The sequence below is a fragment of the Rhincodon typus genome, chromosome 11 (assembly GCF_021869965.1).
Source record: "Rhincodon typus isolate 14 chromosome 11, sRhiTyp1.1, whole genome shotgun sequence".
Lineage (NCBI taxonomy): Eukaryota > Metazoa > Chordata > Chondrichthyes > Orectolobiformes > Rhincodontidae > Rhincodon > Rhincodon typus.
Genome location: NC_063342.1, coordinates 71,888,623 through 71,907,699, shown reverse-complemented (window position 1 = coordinate 71,907,699; position 19,077 = coordinate 71,888,623). Strand labels below are relative to the sequence as shown.

The following is a 19,077-nucleotide window of genomic DNA, read 5'->3' as shown; positions in this document are numbered from 1 at the left end:
CTTGGCCTGCTGTGTTCATCCAGCTCTACACCTTGTTATCTCAGATTCTCCAGCATCGGCAGTTCCTACTATCTCTTGAAGAAAATCTGTTTCGTGGAGCATGTGGTTTTGAGATTGAACTCACTGCCTGATAATGTGGGTAGGAAATTGGACAAACACCGGAACAGATAAGAGATTATTCCAGCCAAAGTCCACAAAAAAATGGTTTCAACCAAATGCATGGGACAAATGATGGAGTGTGCTATACTCAAAGTTCTGAATGGCAATAGCATAGAGGATATAGCGCTGCAACACTAAGAATGAACGCGAGGCTAGCCCTAACACTGTGCCCTTTACCCCCAACATTTTTATGCTATATTGTCTCCAACAAAAACTCCCTCAGACGCACCTGCCTGTCTGCCTAAAACCTACAGAAATTCCTCTTGATGTGGACTCAGGATCTTCAATTGTGTTGTTTCCCACCTCTAACTGTAGTTCTCCATCAGTGGTTGAGTGCGATCTTTGCTTTTGCATGCACTGCATGTCGGTATGACCAGCAAGCAAATTCTTACTTCACTGTAGCATCCTTCAGTACTAGAAGAATTCCTTTTTCTGGTTGAGAGAGTTCAGAATGGCCAGAGTTTGATTGTGCTTCATTGTTTTCAGAGGTTCCTCTTTATTAAAAAGTCTCAAACACCCAAGTGATAAAAGAGAACAAGAGGTAAGTAGTAAGGAAATGCACTAAATGTAGACCCGACGTGGTTTGGAAACAGTGCTTTGGCTCACTTTAGCCACTCTGTGAGATTGTTGAACCTCTCCCACTGTTATTTGGCAGCTGCTGCATGGACGAAGCTACACTTCATTGCTTTGATAACTTCCTTCCAAAACCACCTCTTCTAATTTAAAGTCTTTGAGAAGATTTGTAGCTCGGGTTGTGGATGAGGTTGTAGACTTGCTCACCGAGCCGGTGGGTTTGGTTGCAAACGTTTTGTCACCTTGCTAGGTAACACCATCCGTGTGCCTCCGGTGAAGCATTGGTGTTCCGTCCCACTTGTTATTTACATGCCTTGGTTTGCTGGGGTGGTTAGCACCACCTCCGGTTCTGTTTCTCAGTGGTTTGTATATCGGGTCCAGCTCAATGTGTTTGTTGATGGAATTCCGGTTGGAATGCCAGACCTCCAGGAATTCCCTAGCATATCTCTGTGTGGCTTGTGCTATAATGGATGCGTTGTCCCAGTCAAATTTGTGTCCTTCTTTGTCCATGTGTATTGAGACCAGTGATAATTGGTCCTGTCTCTTGGGTGACTGGTTGGTGTTCATGTATCCTTATTGTCAGTTTTCTTCCAGTTTGGCCTATGTAATGTTTCTCACAGTCCTTGCATGGTATTTTGTATATTACATTAGTTTAGCTGGTTGTGGGTATGGGATCCTTTATGTTTGTCAGTAGCTGTTGCAGGCTGGTTGTTGGTTTGTGGTCTACCCTGATACCTAGGGGTCTGAGTAGCCTTGTGGTCATCTCTGATATGTTCCTGATGTGCAGTAGAGTGACTAGTGTGTCTGGCCGCGTTGTGTCTTCTTGTTGTGGTCTGTCGTGGAAGTAACGGTGGATTTTAAATTTTGGGTCTCCACTCCTTGTAAGAACTCCGTGTAAGTGCTCCTGCTCTGCTTTGTGCAATTCCGGGTTGCTGCAGTGTGTTGTGGCTCATTTAAATAGTGTCCTGATGCAGCTCCATTTAAGGGTGTTGGTGTGATTGCTGGAGTAATCAAGTATCTGGTCCGTATGTGTAGTCTTTCGGTATACGCTAGTCTGGAGTTCCCCGTTGTTCTTACATTCTACAATACCTATATGTAAAGGATCCCATACCCACAACCAACAAATCGAACATAACATACAAAACGCCATGCAGAGTCCAGAGCCTGCTCTGCAAGTTGATCATGGCTGATATGTTTCTCAAGCCCATTATCCTGCCTTCTCCCTATAACACTTGATCCCCTACTTACCTACAAGAAATAAAATAAAATATCCAAATAAATCTCAACCAGTCCTTTTAATAATGACCTACTCATTGTGCAGACAATATTCTAAATAAAGCCTAATTCATGTTTTCTCCAAGCTCATTGTTATTTCCTCACATTTGTTGGACTATATGCTCATACTTAAAAATTCCAAAATCCTCTCACCACTTCTAATAGCCATTGTCTAAAAATCAGAAAACATTCATGGCATGTAGGTACCAAATAGTAACAAGAGAAAGCTCTCTCATCTTTATAGCACCATCACCACTTAGTTCCCCACTATCAATATTTTGGGGACCTCGCCAAATGAAGCTCAATTGGATTACCCGCTTCAACATTTTATCACGGAGCAACAATGAAAAGCTTGACACTGCAATGAATGGCACATTTTAGATCTCTTAGAACCATTTCACCACCATGGTTGGACAGCAACATTCACAAAGCTTGACATCACCCAGACAGAATTTGATTAGGGTTTCGCCCACGAAATTCAAATTTCTAAATACTCCACCTCTAATGCATTCCAGCTACAGCATACTGGACTTGTATACGTATCAAGTCACCAAAGTCATCTCAATAGAAACTCTTGCCTCTGAGGTCTCTACTATAAGGAGGATAAGAACAACGACATCATGAGAACACCAGCAGCTCATGGACATGGACACACACACACACACTGTCACTCTCGACTGGTTGGAGTAATAACTGGTACAAGGGAAGATAGTTCTGGTTGTTGGAAGTTTATCATCTCAGGACACTGCTGCAGGACTTGCTCAAGGAAGTGCCCAAGGTCCAACCATCTTTTCAATTGCTTTATCAATAATAATCATTCCAAAAAGGTCAGAAGTGGGATGTTTGCTCACGATTGCACAATGTTCAGCACCATTTGCAACTCCTCGGTTACTACAGTCATAGACTCAAAGTAATACAGCATGGAAACGGGCTCTTTGGCACAAACTGGTCTGTACTGACCACGGTGCCCCTTCAGCTAGTTCCAATCACCTGCATTTGGTCCATATCCCTCTAAACCCTTCCCAGCCACGTACCTATCCAAATCGTTTTTAAATACTGCTATTGTAACTGCCTGAGCCACTTTCTCTGGCAGCCCATTCCACGTACACGCCACTCTCTGCGTGAAGCATTTTAGATCCACGTGCAACAAGACGTGCACAACCTTGGGCTGAAAAGTAGCAAGCAACATTCCTGGTGCACAAGTGCCAGGCAATGTCTAATTCCAACAAGATAAAACCTAATCATCTCTCCTTGGCAGTCAATGACATTCCCATCATTGAATCCTCCACTTGCTATTCTTCACCAGAAACTGAACTGAACCGAACCGGCCATATAGATAGTGCTGCTAGAAGAGCAGGTCTGGGGTTGGGATATTCGTGGCAAGTAACTCATTTCTTGAGTCCCAAGAACCATCTACAAGGCAATAATAAAAGAATGTGATGGAATACTCTTCACATGTCTGGATCAGTGCACCTCCAACAACACTTCTGAAGCTCAATACTATCCAGGACAAAGCAACATGTTTGATTGGCACTACGTCCACCAATCCCATAAATATTCATTCTTTCCACACTAATGCGGTGGCAGCGTCTGTACTGTATATGAAATACACAGCAGCAATTCAGCAAGGCTGTCAGCACCTTCCAAAACTGCAATCTTTACCATTTATGAAGACATGGTCAGCAGATGCATCAGAACAACATAACCTGCAAGCCCAAGTTATCCTGACTTGGAACTACACTGCCATTCCTTCTCTGTTACACAGTCAAGATCCTGGAAACCCCTTCCTAACAGCATTGTCTATGTACCTACACCAGATGGACTGCCACAGTTTAAGATGATGCAATTAGGGATCTACAATAAATGTTGTCCTCTGCCTACTTCTCATAAAATATTTTTTTTTTTTAAAAACTGAAATACCTTTCAACACCATCATGAGACTACAATCATCACCAGGAGCACAGTGGTTCACAAACAGAATCACAATTATCTTCTAAAGACAAACGGGGATGAGGTTTAAAGACATCCTTGCCAATAACACCCACACCATGGGAACAAAGAGGAAATGACTCTAAATCCACCGTATTCCCGTTTATCTGACCAATTGCATTCTCCTCAGAGAAATCGCAGATTTCCTGATCACAAACCAAGTATTGTCTTTCTTAATCCTTTCCTTTTTAAGTACCCTCTCATGTTATTTCTAATTATGGATTCTAAAGAGTTTGTCACAACTGCCGTAAAATTAACTGGTTGATAGTTACCATGATTATTCTTCAGTTTCTTTTTGAACTAAAAAAAAAATTAAAGTGGTAGGTCTCCAGTCCAGTGCTAAACTTTGTGTGTAAATAGCTTCTTTCAACAATCAAGGATGCAAGCAAAAGGATTCAGTGACATATCCACCTTTCAGTTTTTTTTTAAATTCATATGCTCCAGAACTGTGATGTAATCATTTGAAAATACCGTGATCAGATCTTGCTATCACTTCTGGAAATGTGGTAACACAAAATGTTTGCTCACGGTCCTGAATTTCCCACAAGCCGTTAATAATCATATTTTAGCTATTCACAGGACCTCGTGTTACAACATACTTCATGCTTTTATTTGCAAATGATGGACAATATGTTGATGCAGGTTATAAGTCAGAAAATAGATTGGGTCTAGGGAAATTTCATAGGCCAGTGACAATTAGTATCTAGAGCAGTTTGCACAGAAAAGGTAGAAGGCATTTTCTTTCAGTTTTTTTAATATATTTACTCCATCCACCTCTTGCTAAGACCAGCTGTTGCTCTCACCTTCTTAACACTGCAAGGTTTTCCTCATCGTCGGAAGTGGAACATTTCCTTCCCTCACCATGCTCATTCATCTCAATCTGCAGAGAGAGAAGGAGAAAAGGACAAAACACTGTCAGAATTTGCAAATATACCACAATGTCACAGACATGAACAATAGCATCTTACTAAAATCAGCTAATACCTCAAAAGCAATACTGCATTGTCTAATGAAGTTCAGAATGCAAGGTTCCAGCCAGATATCTTAAAATTACATTTAACAAAATGACTGTCACGCCCCTGATCTGTAATTTATGTTCACTCTCAATGAAGCGCTTAAACACCCTTCCCCTGCTTCACGAAGGGTATTATTAAATTGGAGAGGGTTCAGAAAAGATTTACCAGGACGTTGCCAGGGTTGGAGGGTTTGAGTTATAAAGAGAGGCAGGATAGGCTGGGACTTTTTTCACTGGGAGCATAGCGGGTTGAGGGGTGACCTTATAGAGGTTTATAACATCATGAGGGACAACATTAAGGGGAATAGCAAGGATAGAGGGAGTTCAAAAGTCAAGGGCATATTTTTAAGGTGCGAGGAGAAAGTTTTAAAAAGGACATGTGGAGCAACTTTTTTTTGTTTAAGTGGTTCATGTATTGGAAATGAACTGCCAGAGGAAGTGGTGGATGCAGGTACAGTTACAACGTTTAAAAGATGTTTGCACAAGTATATGAAAAGGAAAGGTTTGGAGGGGTATGGGCCAAATGCAGGCAAGTGGGATTAGTTTAGTTTGGGAACATGGTCAGCATAGACTGGTTGGATTGAAGGGTCTGTTTCCATGCTGTATGACTCTATGACTAATGTGTGATAAATAGAATATAAACAGATTTAATAGATGATACAGTTACTTACATGCGCTGAATTTCAATCACTTTCACCATGTTTTCACTGCATTATGCTCATAATAATTCAGACTTTTCAAATAAATAAAACTTATTCAGGAACCCTCAGCAACATATTGCGTAGGGGGTTAAGGGGTGACCTTGTAGAGGTTTATAAAATCATTAGGGGTATAGATAAGGTGAATAGAAAAGATCTTTTCCCTAGGGTGGGAGAGTTCAAAGCTATGGGGCATATTTTTAAGGTGAGAGGAGAAAGATTTGAGAGAGACCTAATGGGCAACTTTTTCCATACAGAGGGTGGTTCACGTGTGGAATGAGCTGCCAGAGGAAGTGGTAGATACAGGCACAGTTACAACATTTAGACAGGCTCATGAATGGGAAAGGTTTAGAGGGATTTGGGCCAAACACAGGCAAGTGAGGCTAGTTTAGTTTGGAAAACTTGGTCAGCATGGACAAGTTGGACCCAAGGGTCCATTTCTGTGCTGTAGGATTTTATACAGGTACTGACGCCAATAGAAAGGCTGCCATCAACCATGGCGGATAATGCATACTCAGGCCAGAAACAACAGGTCATTTGGGCATCCTGCCTTCATTTCCTACTTTTTAACCCAGTCTCCTCAGTAACACAATCAAGATTTGTAGGCCAACCTGATAGTTGTATCATCAACAATGCTAATAGCAAGTTAGAAGGATGAATCTGTGCTACAAAATCCATTTGAGCACAAGGGAGCTGGGAACAGGAATAGATGCAGATAAGAAGGTTGGTCTAAGAAATAACTGCAAAGGAGCAACCTGAATCTTAGCTCTGCTGCAGACAACAATGCAGAATTTTGGAATACAGCCTTTAACAAAAAGATGAGCTTTCGGAGCACCCAAAAGATGCTGATTAGTTTTGGACTGCCTGTCAAAGGACGTATGCGAGCTGTCAGACATTACCTACAATCTGTGCGCTGTCTAGAGCATGTAATTGACATTCTGCAAATCACCTTGGAGTGTGTAGTAGTCCACAACAGTGTGCTATGACCAGACTCCAGGCAAGATTCTCCAATTTGTTACCCTGTCAGATGGGATACCCCAAACTGTTCAACTCCCAGGTGAGGAGGGGTGAACTCTCTCCATTTGGTTATTCATCTGCCCCCTCCATTGGTCGCAACAAGGTTAATTTTAAAATGGATCCCTTCTCCTGTGGATACCTATCTCCCAGATCCTTATGTTTTAAAAGCAGCCAATTTAAGCAGGCTTTCTTAAATTTGCAAACAGAGTGAGTTTATTAATTACAAAATGCAGGAAGAAATAATAACTTCACACACATACACACAGATTACAAGGAAGAAGCCAAGTTATAAAGGAAGATATACAGGGGAACCGAGAGTTGAACGATGCCGCTGTAGCAGTGGACATTATGGTAGCATTGACACAGAGTGAACAGTTGATTTCAAGATTTTTGGCTTTGTGGTTTGATTGAAACTCTTTGCCTTGATTCTTTTTTAACAATGTCATGACCCACTTGGAAAAGTAAGCTGATGCCTGATCCCCACTGCTCCCAGAGTCATCACAAAAGTTATAATATTTTATTAAGAGCTCAAAGTCCCCAGTTTACCTTTCTAATGGTCTCAACTTGGAAACACTGACCAAGTTCCTGTACTTAACAAGAACTGCTATTTATTACAAATAAATGAATAATAACCACAGGTAAAACAAAACTATTAATTATCAACAGGTAGCTTTGCTAGTTGAAACTCAGGCTGCAACTCCACAATTCCATTGATTTAGAGGAAGAAAAACTGCAAGGCATATTTTTAAGTTATTACTTGGATGTGGTTGTTGCTGGCTGGGTTAGCATTTGTTGCCCGGTGCTATTTGCTGCTGATAACGTGGTAGTATGCTGCCTTCTTGAACCGCTGCAGTTATCAATTTGTTTGTCCCCAAGCCCATCCTATGGGGAGTGCGTGATTGAACCCGAAACCTGAGAAATTCTATTCAGAGTTATCATGATGATAGATCAGAAACCCCAAAGTATCATGGACATTATTCACTTTTAACACCAAAACATCTTTTTTTTTTGAAACAAAGAAGTCTGCCGCAGCCAAAAATTATGAACTATCTTTAAAAAAAAAGGAAAATAAATTCAGTCATTATTTGGCAAGGTCCAGTGAGAGACCCATGCACCTATATAGCGGCAGGAAAACTCCAGCTAGAGAACTGTAACAGGAAGAGATAATGGTGGGATTGACTATGTTTGTCATGTCTCCTTCAGGAAGCTTCTTGTTTTGGCCTTCCAGGAATATGCAAAATAAGGTTTACAAACTGACTGCAAAACTGGTCTCTGTGTTAGATGCCTGACCACTAATGTGTGGGCAAATTTCTGTGAGGGTCATAGCCCTGCGAACAGCCCCTTAAATATCCCTGTCATTGCAAGCACAGAAGACGACGCTGTCTCCCACGCGCACTCTTGCTCTCAATGCTGCTAGTCACTTAATGTTGTATGGATTGAGTTTTATATTTTTCTTAGTGCACTAAAACTGGGGAAGACGACTGTGGAAGTAATTGCTGCATTTTAAATGCACGTTACTGGAACTCACTGAGTTGCGTTTACACTGTTGCTTTGCAAGGAGTTGAGGAAGAGAGAAAAGACACTATAACGTATTAAATATGAGACGCAGTCGAGAGCATTTGAAGGCGGGGGGGTTGCGGTCCTTGAAATAGGTGGACATCTGGGATGTTCAGGACTGGAATGCTCCATCTTGGGAGCAGATGCGGCGGAGGCAGAGGAATTGGGAGTAGGGGATCGCATTCTTGCAGGAAGGTGGGTGAGGGGAGGTGTAGTCCAGGTAGCTAAGAGAGTCAGTGAGCTTGAAATAGATATCAGTTTCGAGGCGGCCTCTAGTACCTTAGTAATACACCCAACTGACACCCATCATGGTTCCAGAAAGCAAGCGAGACCTGAATGTCCAGGGAGAGGTTGAATTATTGCTGTTTGAGCCAGAATCCTTGGAGTCTAAATTTCTAGAAGTTGTTAATGATGGACCTTGTACAAGGTATTGACTTAACTATAGCAATATTTTTTCAAGATGCCTCTCCAGCTAAAGCTCGTTCGCTCCATCTGTTTCTGTTCTTTATTTTTCCTCTTCTGTGTTCTTGACAACGTCCTGAACTTTCAGCCTCAGCGTGGACTTCCGACTCAAGGTGAGGCCTACCACGGTCTCGAGGCTAGGTGCCAGCATGGATTGGGTTGGAATTACTGTTATTGTGAATTTTTATTTCTTTATTTTTCTAATTTTTTCTCTCCCCTAAAAATTTCTATTTAAGAATCTGTACCTAGGTACCTTTGTACCTAAGATGGTGCCATTAAGTGGTGACTTGTAAACTTTTCATTTTTGAGTACATGTGACAATAATTCTAATTCTAGTTTTTCACTTTCCACACTATATCCAATGGGGAACATCTTGCAAGACATTACATGAGAAGAGGACAGTCAAGAAAGACACTGAAGGCTCAAACAAAGGTTATTATTCACATGCAGCCATTTACAACAGCAACTAAATCCATAAACCCTTTTTAAATTTTCCTTTATGAAGAGCCCTCATAACTGCTAACAAGCTGACATATATATATAAAAAAATAAATCAATGTTACCCTCCTGTAAGATTGCATTTATTTGAGCATGGGTAAACTGTGATGGATATTTGTTGCGAAGTATTTATGGATTGGAAGGCAGGAAGTTAGAATTTGTTGGTAAAAATAACAGTCCCTTTAAAGGATTTGTGCTTTGTCTGTGCATAGAGATTTTTTAAAATGTAGGTCTGTGTGTAACTAGAGGGTGCAATGACAAAGTACTTGAAATGGAAACATTAGTAGCAAAAGGGCCTTACAGGCGAACATCAGACTTGTTTTGATGTTTTGACGGCAAGTTCAAATTTAGCCAATCAATTTAAACCAAGCCCTTCGAAACTAAAAACTATCAAATTTAAATCTGATTGCGTTGACAGCCTGAACCCAATAATATTGAGAGAATTTGTTGCATCATCGGTGATATTTAAGAAAGTGATTTTTTGAAAGTCGGCTGAGAGAGGGAAACATCCAACAGCCATAAGACGACAGAGATAGTAGGGACTGCAGATGCTGGAGAATCTGAGATAACAAGGTGTAGAGCTGGATGAACACAACAGGCCAAGCAGCATCAGAGGAGCAGGAAAGCTGATGTTTCGAGCCTAGACCCTTCTTCAGCTCAAAACATCAGCTTTCCTGCTCTTCTGATGCTGCTTGGCCTGCTGTGTTCATCCAGCTCTATGCCATAAGACAACATTTTTATTGCTCTCAGAGAAAGCCCATCTAATTTAAAGGCACCATGGTAGTTCAGCTAAAAGTCCTCACAGAAGCAATTACAAAAGGACATCTATGAAGGAAGATAGTCAGGAGAAAGGCTGGAGAAAGCAGGAGGTCCCAGAAGACAGTCTCTCCAGCTTCACAGAGACTAAGTTTTAATTTATTGTGTTCTTATTAATTCAATTTATTAAGTGGGACTTGTGTTCCGGTAGAATTTAGTTCAGTTAAGGAATAGTTAGCATAAAGGGGGGCAATTGTTTGGTTTGTTAGCATCTCTCTTAATTTGTTCATTTTTGAGGTTAAATAAGTAAATTGTTTACTTGTTATTTATAAAGTGGATCAGGGATCCTTTCCTTTCCTTTACCCATTACTTTAACAGATTACGAGAGGAAAGGTGAGCTACTCTCAGTGTTTCGAGGGTAACTATTAAAAAGGAACCTCCATTACCGTAATAGCAGATTGGGGCTTGTGTTGGTTTACGTATCAGAGGGGTTTGGCCATTCCCCCTCTGTAACATACTAGATTCTATCACAACAGGTGAGTCTGCAGTTTTAAAGCTTATTTTTCTTGAGAGCGATCATAACTGGAACTGAAACAGAATCTTCCGCTAACTAGAAGAGAAACTGAACTTTCAGGTTTTCAGGAAAATTGAAAACAATATCAGAAACTTAGGTTACTGAAGAAACTGACATTAGTTGAAACCAGATTAACAAAAAAAAAGACAGAGCCATTTAAGCTCAGGTGCCATCTTGGATAAATAGGGGCTGGATCCAAAAGCTGGGAATAGGCAAGTACATAATTGTCACTACTTTTTCTGTTACTTAAAACTAATATCGCTGGATCCACATGATCAAGGTCACTGCGTGGAGAGTTGAGGAGGCTCTACAAATGCATGACATTTTGGTGAAGACCATTCCCTGGGAACTCACATTGGTTCTGTGCTGCTGTAGGAGTCCAGGCCAACTCCTCAGTGACGAGGAACTGAGACTTACCAGAGAAAGTTCGGCACTTTGAAGCTCTTTGTGGCTATAATTAATTCCATAAATGTTCAGTGGACATGCTCATAAATCTGAGAGAGATGTTTTTACTGTCTAATGTGCAATTTATAGTTTACACTGACCCTAATTTTCCCGTTATATTAAAAATAAATTAAGTTGATTTTGGTTTGATTGTTAAAGTAAAAGTTTGAAAAAAGTGAATCTCATTTCATTGGTTTTTCCAATGTGGTAACTCAGTAAATTTGACTATTTTGGATAATGCAGTGGGTATAGCAATAGTTTAACTAAAGTGTTCTTCAATATGTTCTGGCTGCAGTTGACTATTGTATCACCTCCTGGCAACAGCAAAGGAACTTTGTCACTTCCTTTAACATGGTGAAGGTCCTCAGCCAGTGGTGGACCGGCATGTTCTTTCTGTTAGATAACAAAGTTATGCAACTGGCAGAAAACCACCATCATACAGGGCACATTATGTGGGGATGTGCTGATGAAAGCCGTTAGATACAAGAAGGCAGTGTAATTAATGATTCACTAGATGGGAAACTGATGGACCTTACTCTCATGCAGTTTGTCCCTTGAGCATGGTTGACTCAGAGAAGTCTTTAGCTAAGTGTACACAGGCTTCTCTCTGCAGCCAGCAAGCCTCACACCTGCAGTGCAGGGATAAAGAGGAATTCCACAATATAACAGTTGCAGAAACCAACAGGAAAGCAGGCTCTGACATGCTGCAAGTAACAAAACACTTTTTGCACATTGATGCGTTCAAATTCTTTACACTTTTGGAAGGGCAGTGAGGTTGTGAGAGGAAATCCTCAGGGTAACATTTTGGCTTTGGGAGCTTCTTATAACTGTGTAAACCACAAAGTCCAAACCATTACTTCCAGATGTCCATGAGGAAAATAATACAATTGTTTACTCTAGGAAACGTGGCACCAGTTACCTACTTAGTACAAGCATGGACTGCAAACTGACTGACAATCCCCTAGAATGGGAAGATAGCTGAGACACTAAGTAGGCTAAAAATGATAAAGGATATCAGAAAGGTTGGCTGCACTTAAAATTGTTAGGATTAGATTAGATGGACACTGAGCAAAGGAAATGTGGAAACTGTAGAAGCACTGACCATAATCTTCCAATTGTCGTAAGGCACACAAGGAACATAGATACATGTGTACAAATTGTATGGACATATTGAGTAAGAGATAAAAGGGCATACAGGATTCTGGGCTTTATAAATATCATGGATTTCAAAAGAAAGGAAGCCATGACGAGCCTTTATAAAACATTGGTTCAACTCCATTATGTCCAATTCTGGGGACAATGCTTTGGAAGGATGTAAAGGATTTAGAAACGGCATGGAAACAAAATTATGAGAATGGTTCCAGGCATGGAGGGGCTTCAGTTACTTGGATAGATTGGAGAAGCTGGGGCTATTTTCCTTAAAAAGTGAAGATTGAGAGAAGATTTGATAGAAACCTTGAAACGTAAGGTTGTAGACAGGGTAGATACAGAGAAATTGTTCCCATTGGCAGAAAGATGGAGAATCCAAGGGAATGAAGGAAGAGAAAAGAACCAATAGAGGAATGAGGGAAAACATTTGCAGTCACGAGTGGTTAGGATCTGGAACAAGGTGCCTGTGAAACGTGGTTACATTATTCAGTAATGAATATCTTTAATCTTCAATTAATTATCTTCAAAGGGAATCCAATAAGTACCTGGGCACAGAGTTAGGGGAAACAAGTGCGATAAACAGGACTGCAACTAGCCAAGCTGCTCTTGCAGAGAGCTGGCACGTGCACATTGGGCCCCAATGGTCCCCTCCTGTGCTGTAAACAAGATAAAGGAATGGTTACAAATTGTCTAAGCAGCTAAACCATACAAGGAAAATGCCTTCTCAAATATTTCACTCTTTTACCTGGCAACGGATATCATTGAAAACAAGGGCATTCTAACTGATGCTAGCATCAGTTTGTGGGAAAGATCAGTAACTAGCAATACAGGCTGAGACAATGCAGGCATTTCAGGGTTATAACTATTCATTTTCTGAAATTATCATCCATTTTAAAAAGGTTCTTTCCCGTCTCCAATGAGGAATTTTGGCTGCATAGTTCGGATCCCCTCAAAATTAGAATGTATGGAAAACTGGCACTTGTGCCAACATGGCCATTTGGCATGGTAAGTTGAAATGCCTCTCCCTTGTGCTCTAATTCAAAATGTGGCAACAGAAATAGACCAGAAAGCCACTGGTACCCAACCAAAACCAACTACTTTGCTCCAAAGACAAGTCTGTTTGCTCTACAGGGATGCTGCTAGACCTGCTGAGATGTTCCAGTGAATTTTTTTTTCCCTGATTTCGAGCATCTGCAGTTCTTTGTCTTTTTTTAAATCAGCTTTGTAATGGGTATATGTCAAACCTTACTGATTAAATTATGCCACAGTTCGGGCCACTAACCCATACCTCAGAGCTAATAATTTCTCACTGGTTATAAAATTTAGTTGAAATATTGTTGTACCTTTGAAAGACTTTTGTTTCTTTTTAACAGATTAATTTGAGTCACATTTGCTTTGTGGCTGAAGTTGGGATCATGTCCTTTTCTGATATCTGAAAGATAAAAATATAATTCAAATCAAACTTTAGGCCATTCCTACAAAGAGCAGTTTCAATGTGCACCAGTTTATTTATATCAGCGATGCTTATGCCAACTTGAGAATTATCCATTACTAAACTAAATCAGGGAAGCTAATTAGCAGTGCAATCACCCAAAGAAACCTCCAATTCAGATACTTTTCTAATGGCACATAGATCTGCATATCTGACAGGAAAGCAAATTTGTTCCACTTCACTGGCATGACCATGAATCCATTGTTGATTGTTGGAAAAACCCATCTGGTTCACTAATGTCCTTTAGGGAAGGAATCTGCCATCCTTACCTGGTCAGGCCTACATGTGACTCCAGACCCACAGCAATGTGGTTGACTCTAAACTGCCCTCTGGGCAATTAGGGATGGGCAATAAATGCTGCCTGGCCAGTGATGCCCTCATCCCATTAATGAATAAAGAAAAAGTTAGGAAATTCTGGTCATGAACAGGTAGCGGTATGTGGGATAAACTGATGAGCAAACTCCTTAGTTTCAAACATAACAGGGTAAAAAAATACAGCAAACTGAATGCTGGCATGCATACAAAGGAGCAGGGGAGGACAAAGCGTGGAATTGGCTTCTATTTCATAAAGAAAATAGCACACAACTCTAATCACTCTAGAGCAGCATATTTATTGCAACAGGAGTCATGGATCCCCAAGGCTGCTGTAATTAACAGATATTTATGAAAAGACATACTAAGATTACAGAAAGATTGTATCAGTCATTTCCTAACTAATTTTCTAATACTATTTGTGATTTTAATCACTTAAGTAATATTGCTAAATTGACTAAATTAGGAGTAGGCCATATTACAATTTGGCCATTCTAATTGTGGCCTCCATTTTCTTGTTTAACTCCATAGTCTTCGAATCCTTTGTCAGTCAATAATGAATCCACACAGCCTTGAAAATATTCAATGACCTTGCCTCCACTGCTCTCTGGGAAAGACAATGCCACAGACTAACAACCCTCAGAGAGAAAAGAATTATCCGCACCTCTATTTCCTTTATTCACATCACTTTCTCCAAACACCTTCACAAAGTCAACAAGGTTTTCCCTTCCACAAGGCCATGTTGACTCTTCCCAACTACTTGAGAATATTAAGTCAATCTGCTAAAATCTTGTTAGTAGTTTCTAGCGTATTCTGCACGACATATTAGGCTAACCAACTGCAGTTTCCCTCTCGCTGTCTCCCTCATTTCTTGAATAGAAGAGTGACATTCATTATTTTCCAATCTAACAAGACTTTTCCGGAAAGGAAATTTTGGAAAATGCAAAGCAATGCATTCAGTATCTGAGTAGCCGGTTCTTTGAAGACCCAAGGATCATGTTCATCAGGAAAGGACGATTTGTTAACCTTTATTTCAAATAATTTTCTTAGTACTGTTTTCCTGGTAATTGTAATTGATTTAAGTTCATTTCATTTTTTTTGAGTTACACTTGCATCTGACATGTTCATTTTGACTTTCACCATGAAAGACTAAAGATTTTCACGGCAGAAGTGCATGAAATGAGAACTCAAGTTCCTGAAAGTGATAACTTCCAATTTTTGCCAGGTCAATGTGGTGAGTCTCCACATGTGAGTAGAAGAGTGGCATTGGAGGAAATAGGCTACTGGGGAGTGTGAAGATTGAGAAGGTATGGAGGGTCCAGGGGTACCTGGTAACCAGGCAGAGCTTAGTGAAAACAGTATCTACCACAAGCTGGTTCCCTGCCACCACTTGTCATTCTGTAGGTGCAAAGTGCTACTAGAAAATGGCTGGCACAATGTCCAGGATGGGCAGAGTCCATCTGATGTGTGAAAGGGCACTATCCACACTTGACAGATAGGGCACTGAAGGAACACATAAACAAATGAGCCATTTGCAAATGCCAACTACATTTAATTTGCAATAATTGCATTTTATTTACTATGTTTGCACAGTATAGGTGTTTGGAGGTCAGATGTGGTCAAAGGAAATTTGCACCATGCCACTGACACTTGCAAATTGAACAGTGACATCTTAATGTTATTGAGGTTAACCAGCAATCGTGTAACAAAAAAAAAGGCAAATGTTGACCAAAGGCAATTCATTTTTGTGCAAATTCCAAGGTTGCTGTGAGAGACACACATGATCGCTTCATCATCGATCACGAATGCAGTGAGGGTGAAAAGATTGGTGGGGGTCTGGAGGATGCAGGATTTCGGAGTACAGCAAGTACTCCTTTTTGTTGTCATGTGCTTGCTACTCAACTGGTGCAGTATCTTCATCAAGTTGCTGCAAATGCTGAGACTGATACTTACTGAACAATTGAGACATACTCCTTGTTATCCTATCCAGCACATCTCACTGTATGAGGAAGTGTGGTCAGTTCTCATCTACATGCTAAGCCACTAATAAATCTTCTGTTATCTAAGGGCCTTTTTCACTCTGTGTGTTCCTGATACAGGTCATTTCCACTACAACTCCTGCATCTTGCCACTAAAGGGATTGAACGCTTGAAAAACTTGTGTATCATTTTTATTCTCACAGCTTCTATTAGCAGCAATTCTGTGACAGAAACCCTACTAATAAAATGTCTTAGAAACTTTAGACAGGATATATAAAATTGAAAGTATCAATAAATCTGAAAGATTAAACAAAACTCAAGTGCAATTTATTAACCTAGCTCTAACCAAATGTAAGGTTGTTCTGCACTCCCTGAACTGCAAATGTAATCAACAAAGTAACATTGTGAATGTGTGATTACCAGAGGTAAGGTCAAGTTAAGCTATAGTATCTACAAAATTCCAACAAATGATAAAAAGGCTTGAAATCTTATACAAAATGATAGTAAAGGTGGTAAAGAAGGCATTTGGCATGCTTGTCTTCATCAGTCAGAGTACCGAGTGCATCTGTATAAGACATTGGTAAGGCCACATTTGGAGTACAGCTTACAATTCTGGCTGCCCTGCTTTAGAAAAAGACGTTATTAAACTGGAAAAAGGTGCAGAAAAGATTTACAAGGATGTTACCAAGACTGGAGGATTTGAGTTATAAGGAGAGGCCGGATAGGCTGGAACTTTTATCCCTGGAGGGTAGGAGGTTGAGGGGTGACCTTATAGAGGTTTATAAAATCATGAAGGGCATTGATAAGGTGAATTGCCAAGGTGTTTTCCCCAGGATAGGGGAGTGCAAAACCGGAGGGCATAGGTTTAAGGTGAAAGATTTAAAAGGGACCTGAGGGGCAACTTTTTCATACACAGGTGGGTGCATATATGGAACAAGTTGCCAGAGGAAGTGGTAGAGGTGACTTTTGGACAGGTACATAGATAGGAATGGTTTAGAGAGATATGGGTCAAACTCAGGCAAATGGCACTAGTTCAGTTTAGGAAACCTGGTCAGCATGGACGAGTTGGGACGAAGGGTCTGTTTCTGTGTTGTATGACTGTATGATTCTCACTTTTGAAAAAGTTGACCAATACCTTTGCTGGGGAAGGGGATAGGTGATCTTGGAACTCCTTCAGGTCGAGGAGCAACTGGTTGCACTGGACGGGTTTGTTTTGCAGCCAGCTTCTTAAGACTTATGCTTCGCTTTTCAAACATCTCCTCCATCTCCTCTTGCTTCTGAAAGGTTTTTAGAACACGATCCTGCAAAATGAAGTGAAACAACATGACACTCATAAAAGGACACCACCAAGTCCCCTCCAAGTCACTCACTCCTGACTTGGAAACACATCGCTGTTCCTTCACTGAGATAACAAGGTGTAGAGCTGAATGAACACAGCAGGCCAAGCAGCATCAGAGGAGCAGGAAAGCTGACGTTTCGGGTCTAGACCCTTCTTCAGAAAAGCTGTTCCTTCACTGTTGTTAGGTCAAAATCGTGGAAGCCCCTCTCCAACAGCACTGTGGGTGTACCTACCCAAAACAGACTATAGCAGTTCAACAAGGCAGTTCACAAACCCTTCTCTAGGGTAATTATGGATGGGCAACAAAGGCTGGCATTGCCAGTGAAGTCCACATCCGCTGAACGAATAAAAGAAAAGTTAAAACACCATTACAATGAGGGTAAAGAAAGGGGAAAGAAAAAAATTCTCACTCTGAATCCTGCCAGTTACAAACATCTCAGATTTTTTTTTTGGAAATTTCCTTCTTTTCTTGGATTAAGTTCTTATTGTACATATATTCTTCTCGCATTTACCAACTAACAATCTCACTCTTTCGTTAAGTGTTGTTCACAAAAGGTAGGGATACTGTTTAAGTTAACCTTGTTGCAACCAACCGAGTGGGTAGGTGAAAGTAGGGAGGCCAGTGCACCCCGGTCTTTGCTTAAATGCTACCACTGTTTCAGGCAATCTCAACTCCTTCAGCTACTATTTGGATTAATCTAAGAGCAGGAATCCTCGAGATGGGGGAGTGGGGCGGGTGTAGACAATGGTAGGTGCAAGCAGGCAGTGGTTGAGTAGAGGGATTTACTGACTGTTTTCAGATGGTTTTCAAAAGGATTCTAGTGAAGTCGCTTGGAACTCAGCAGAGATCCAAATGCATCAGGGCCCCTTTTGTTTGTTAAAATGCTTCGTACCAAGTGGAGCTTTTAACCACTCAACAAACACAAATGATGGGGCTATTGGGCAATGTAACAGTGAGTAGGGACTACTTGTACAGCGAGTTCCCACTCCTGTGGTCTACAGTGAGCTGCTATACCAGAGAAAGGAAATATATATTCATAAGGGGAACACCAGTTGGCTCTACTTCAACGAAACAAAATGTTACATAAAGAAATGCAAGAGATTTTATGTTTTTAAGACTGGCCCTTACTCAGGTGGTCAAAGGGAATGAAACTGAGTTAAATGCAAAAAAGGGAGCCTGGACATTCTCCACCACTTCAACCCGTTTCAAGATACCAGGGCAGCTACCAAAGTTTAAAACATAAACACAAGAAATTGGAGCAGAAATATGTGACTTAAACCTGCTGTAACATTCATCAAAACCATGATTGATATGACTTTGGTCTACCTTCCTACTTGCATCCAATAAACATCAGCTCCCTTTTAGATCAAAGGACTGTTTGAATATGTGAATAACTCAACTTCACTGCTCTCTGTAGAACAGAATTTCAAGGGCTAACGATCCTGAGGGAATAAATTCCTCTTCATCCCCACTTTAAATGGAAGAATTCTACTTTTATTATGTGGATTGAGCCAGGACATCATCCACATGGAGAATCATCCCCTCATCGTTTATTCTATCAAGACTTCTGTGAATCTTAAAAATGTTTCAATAAGATCACCTCTCATTCCAATAAACTCCAATGAGCACAGCTCCACACTGCCCAACCTTGCCTTACAAGATAGGTCTTTCATCCCAGAAATCAGCATGGTAAACATACTGCAAACTGATTCTAATGAGGTATAACTCTCCAAAGTGAAGAGGACAGACTACGTCCCCAGAGTAGTGCACAATCTCACTAATGCCCTT

The 19,077-nt window shown here is 40.7% G+C and overlaps 1 protein-coding gene across 1 annotated transcript in view; it reads right to left on the bottom strand.

The window, feature by feature from the left end:
- LOC109934128 (guanine nucleotide exchange factor DBS) overlaps positions 1-19,077 on the bottom strand; it is a 93,626-nt gene that overhangs the window by 60,564 nt on the left and 13,985 nt on the right. Inside the window, exons 5-7 of the mRNA XM_048602544.1 lie at positions 17,085-17,250; positions 13,510-13,598; positions 4,800-4,876 (exon numbers count right to left, since the gene is read on the bottom strand). Of these exons, the coding sequence (XP_048458501.1) occupies positions 4,800-4,876; positions 13,510-13,598; positions 17,085-17,250 (332 nt within the window). The remainder of the gene's footprint in view (positions 1-4,799; positions 4,877-13,509; positions 13,599-17,084; positions 17,251-19,077) is intronic.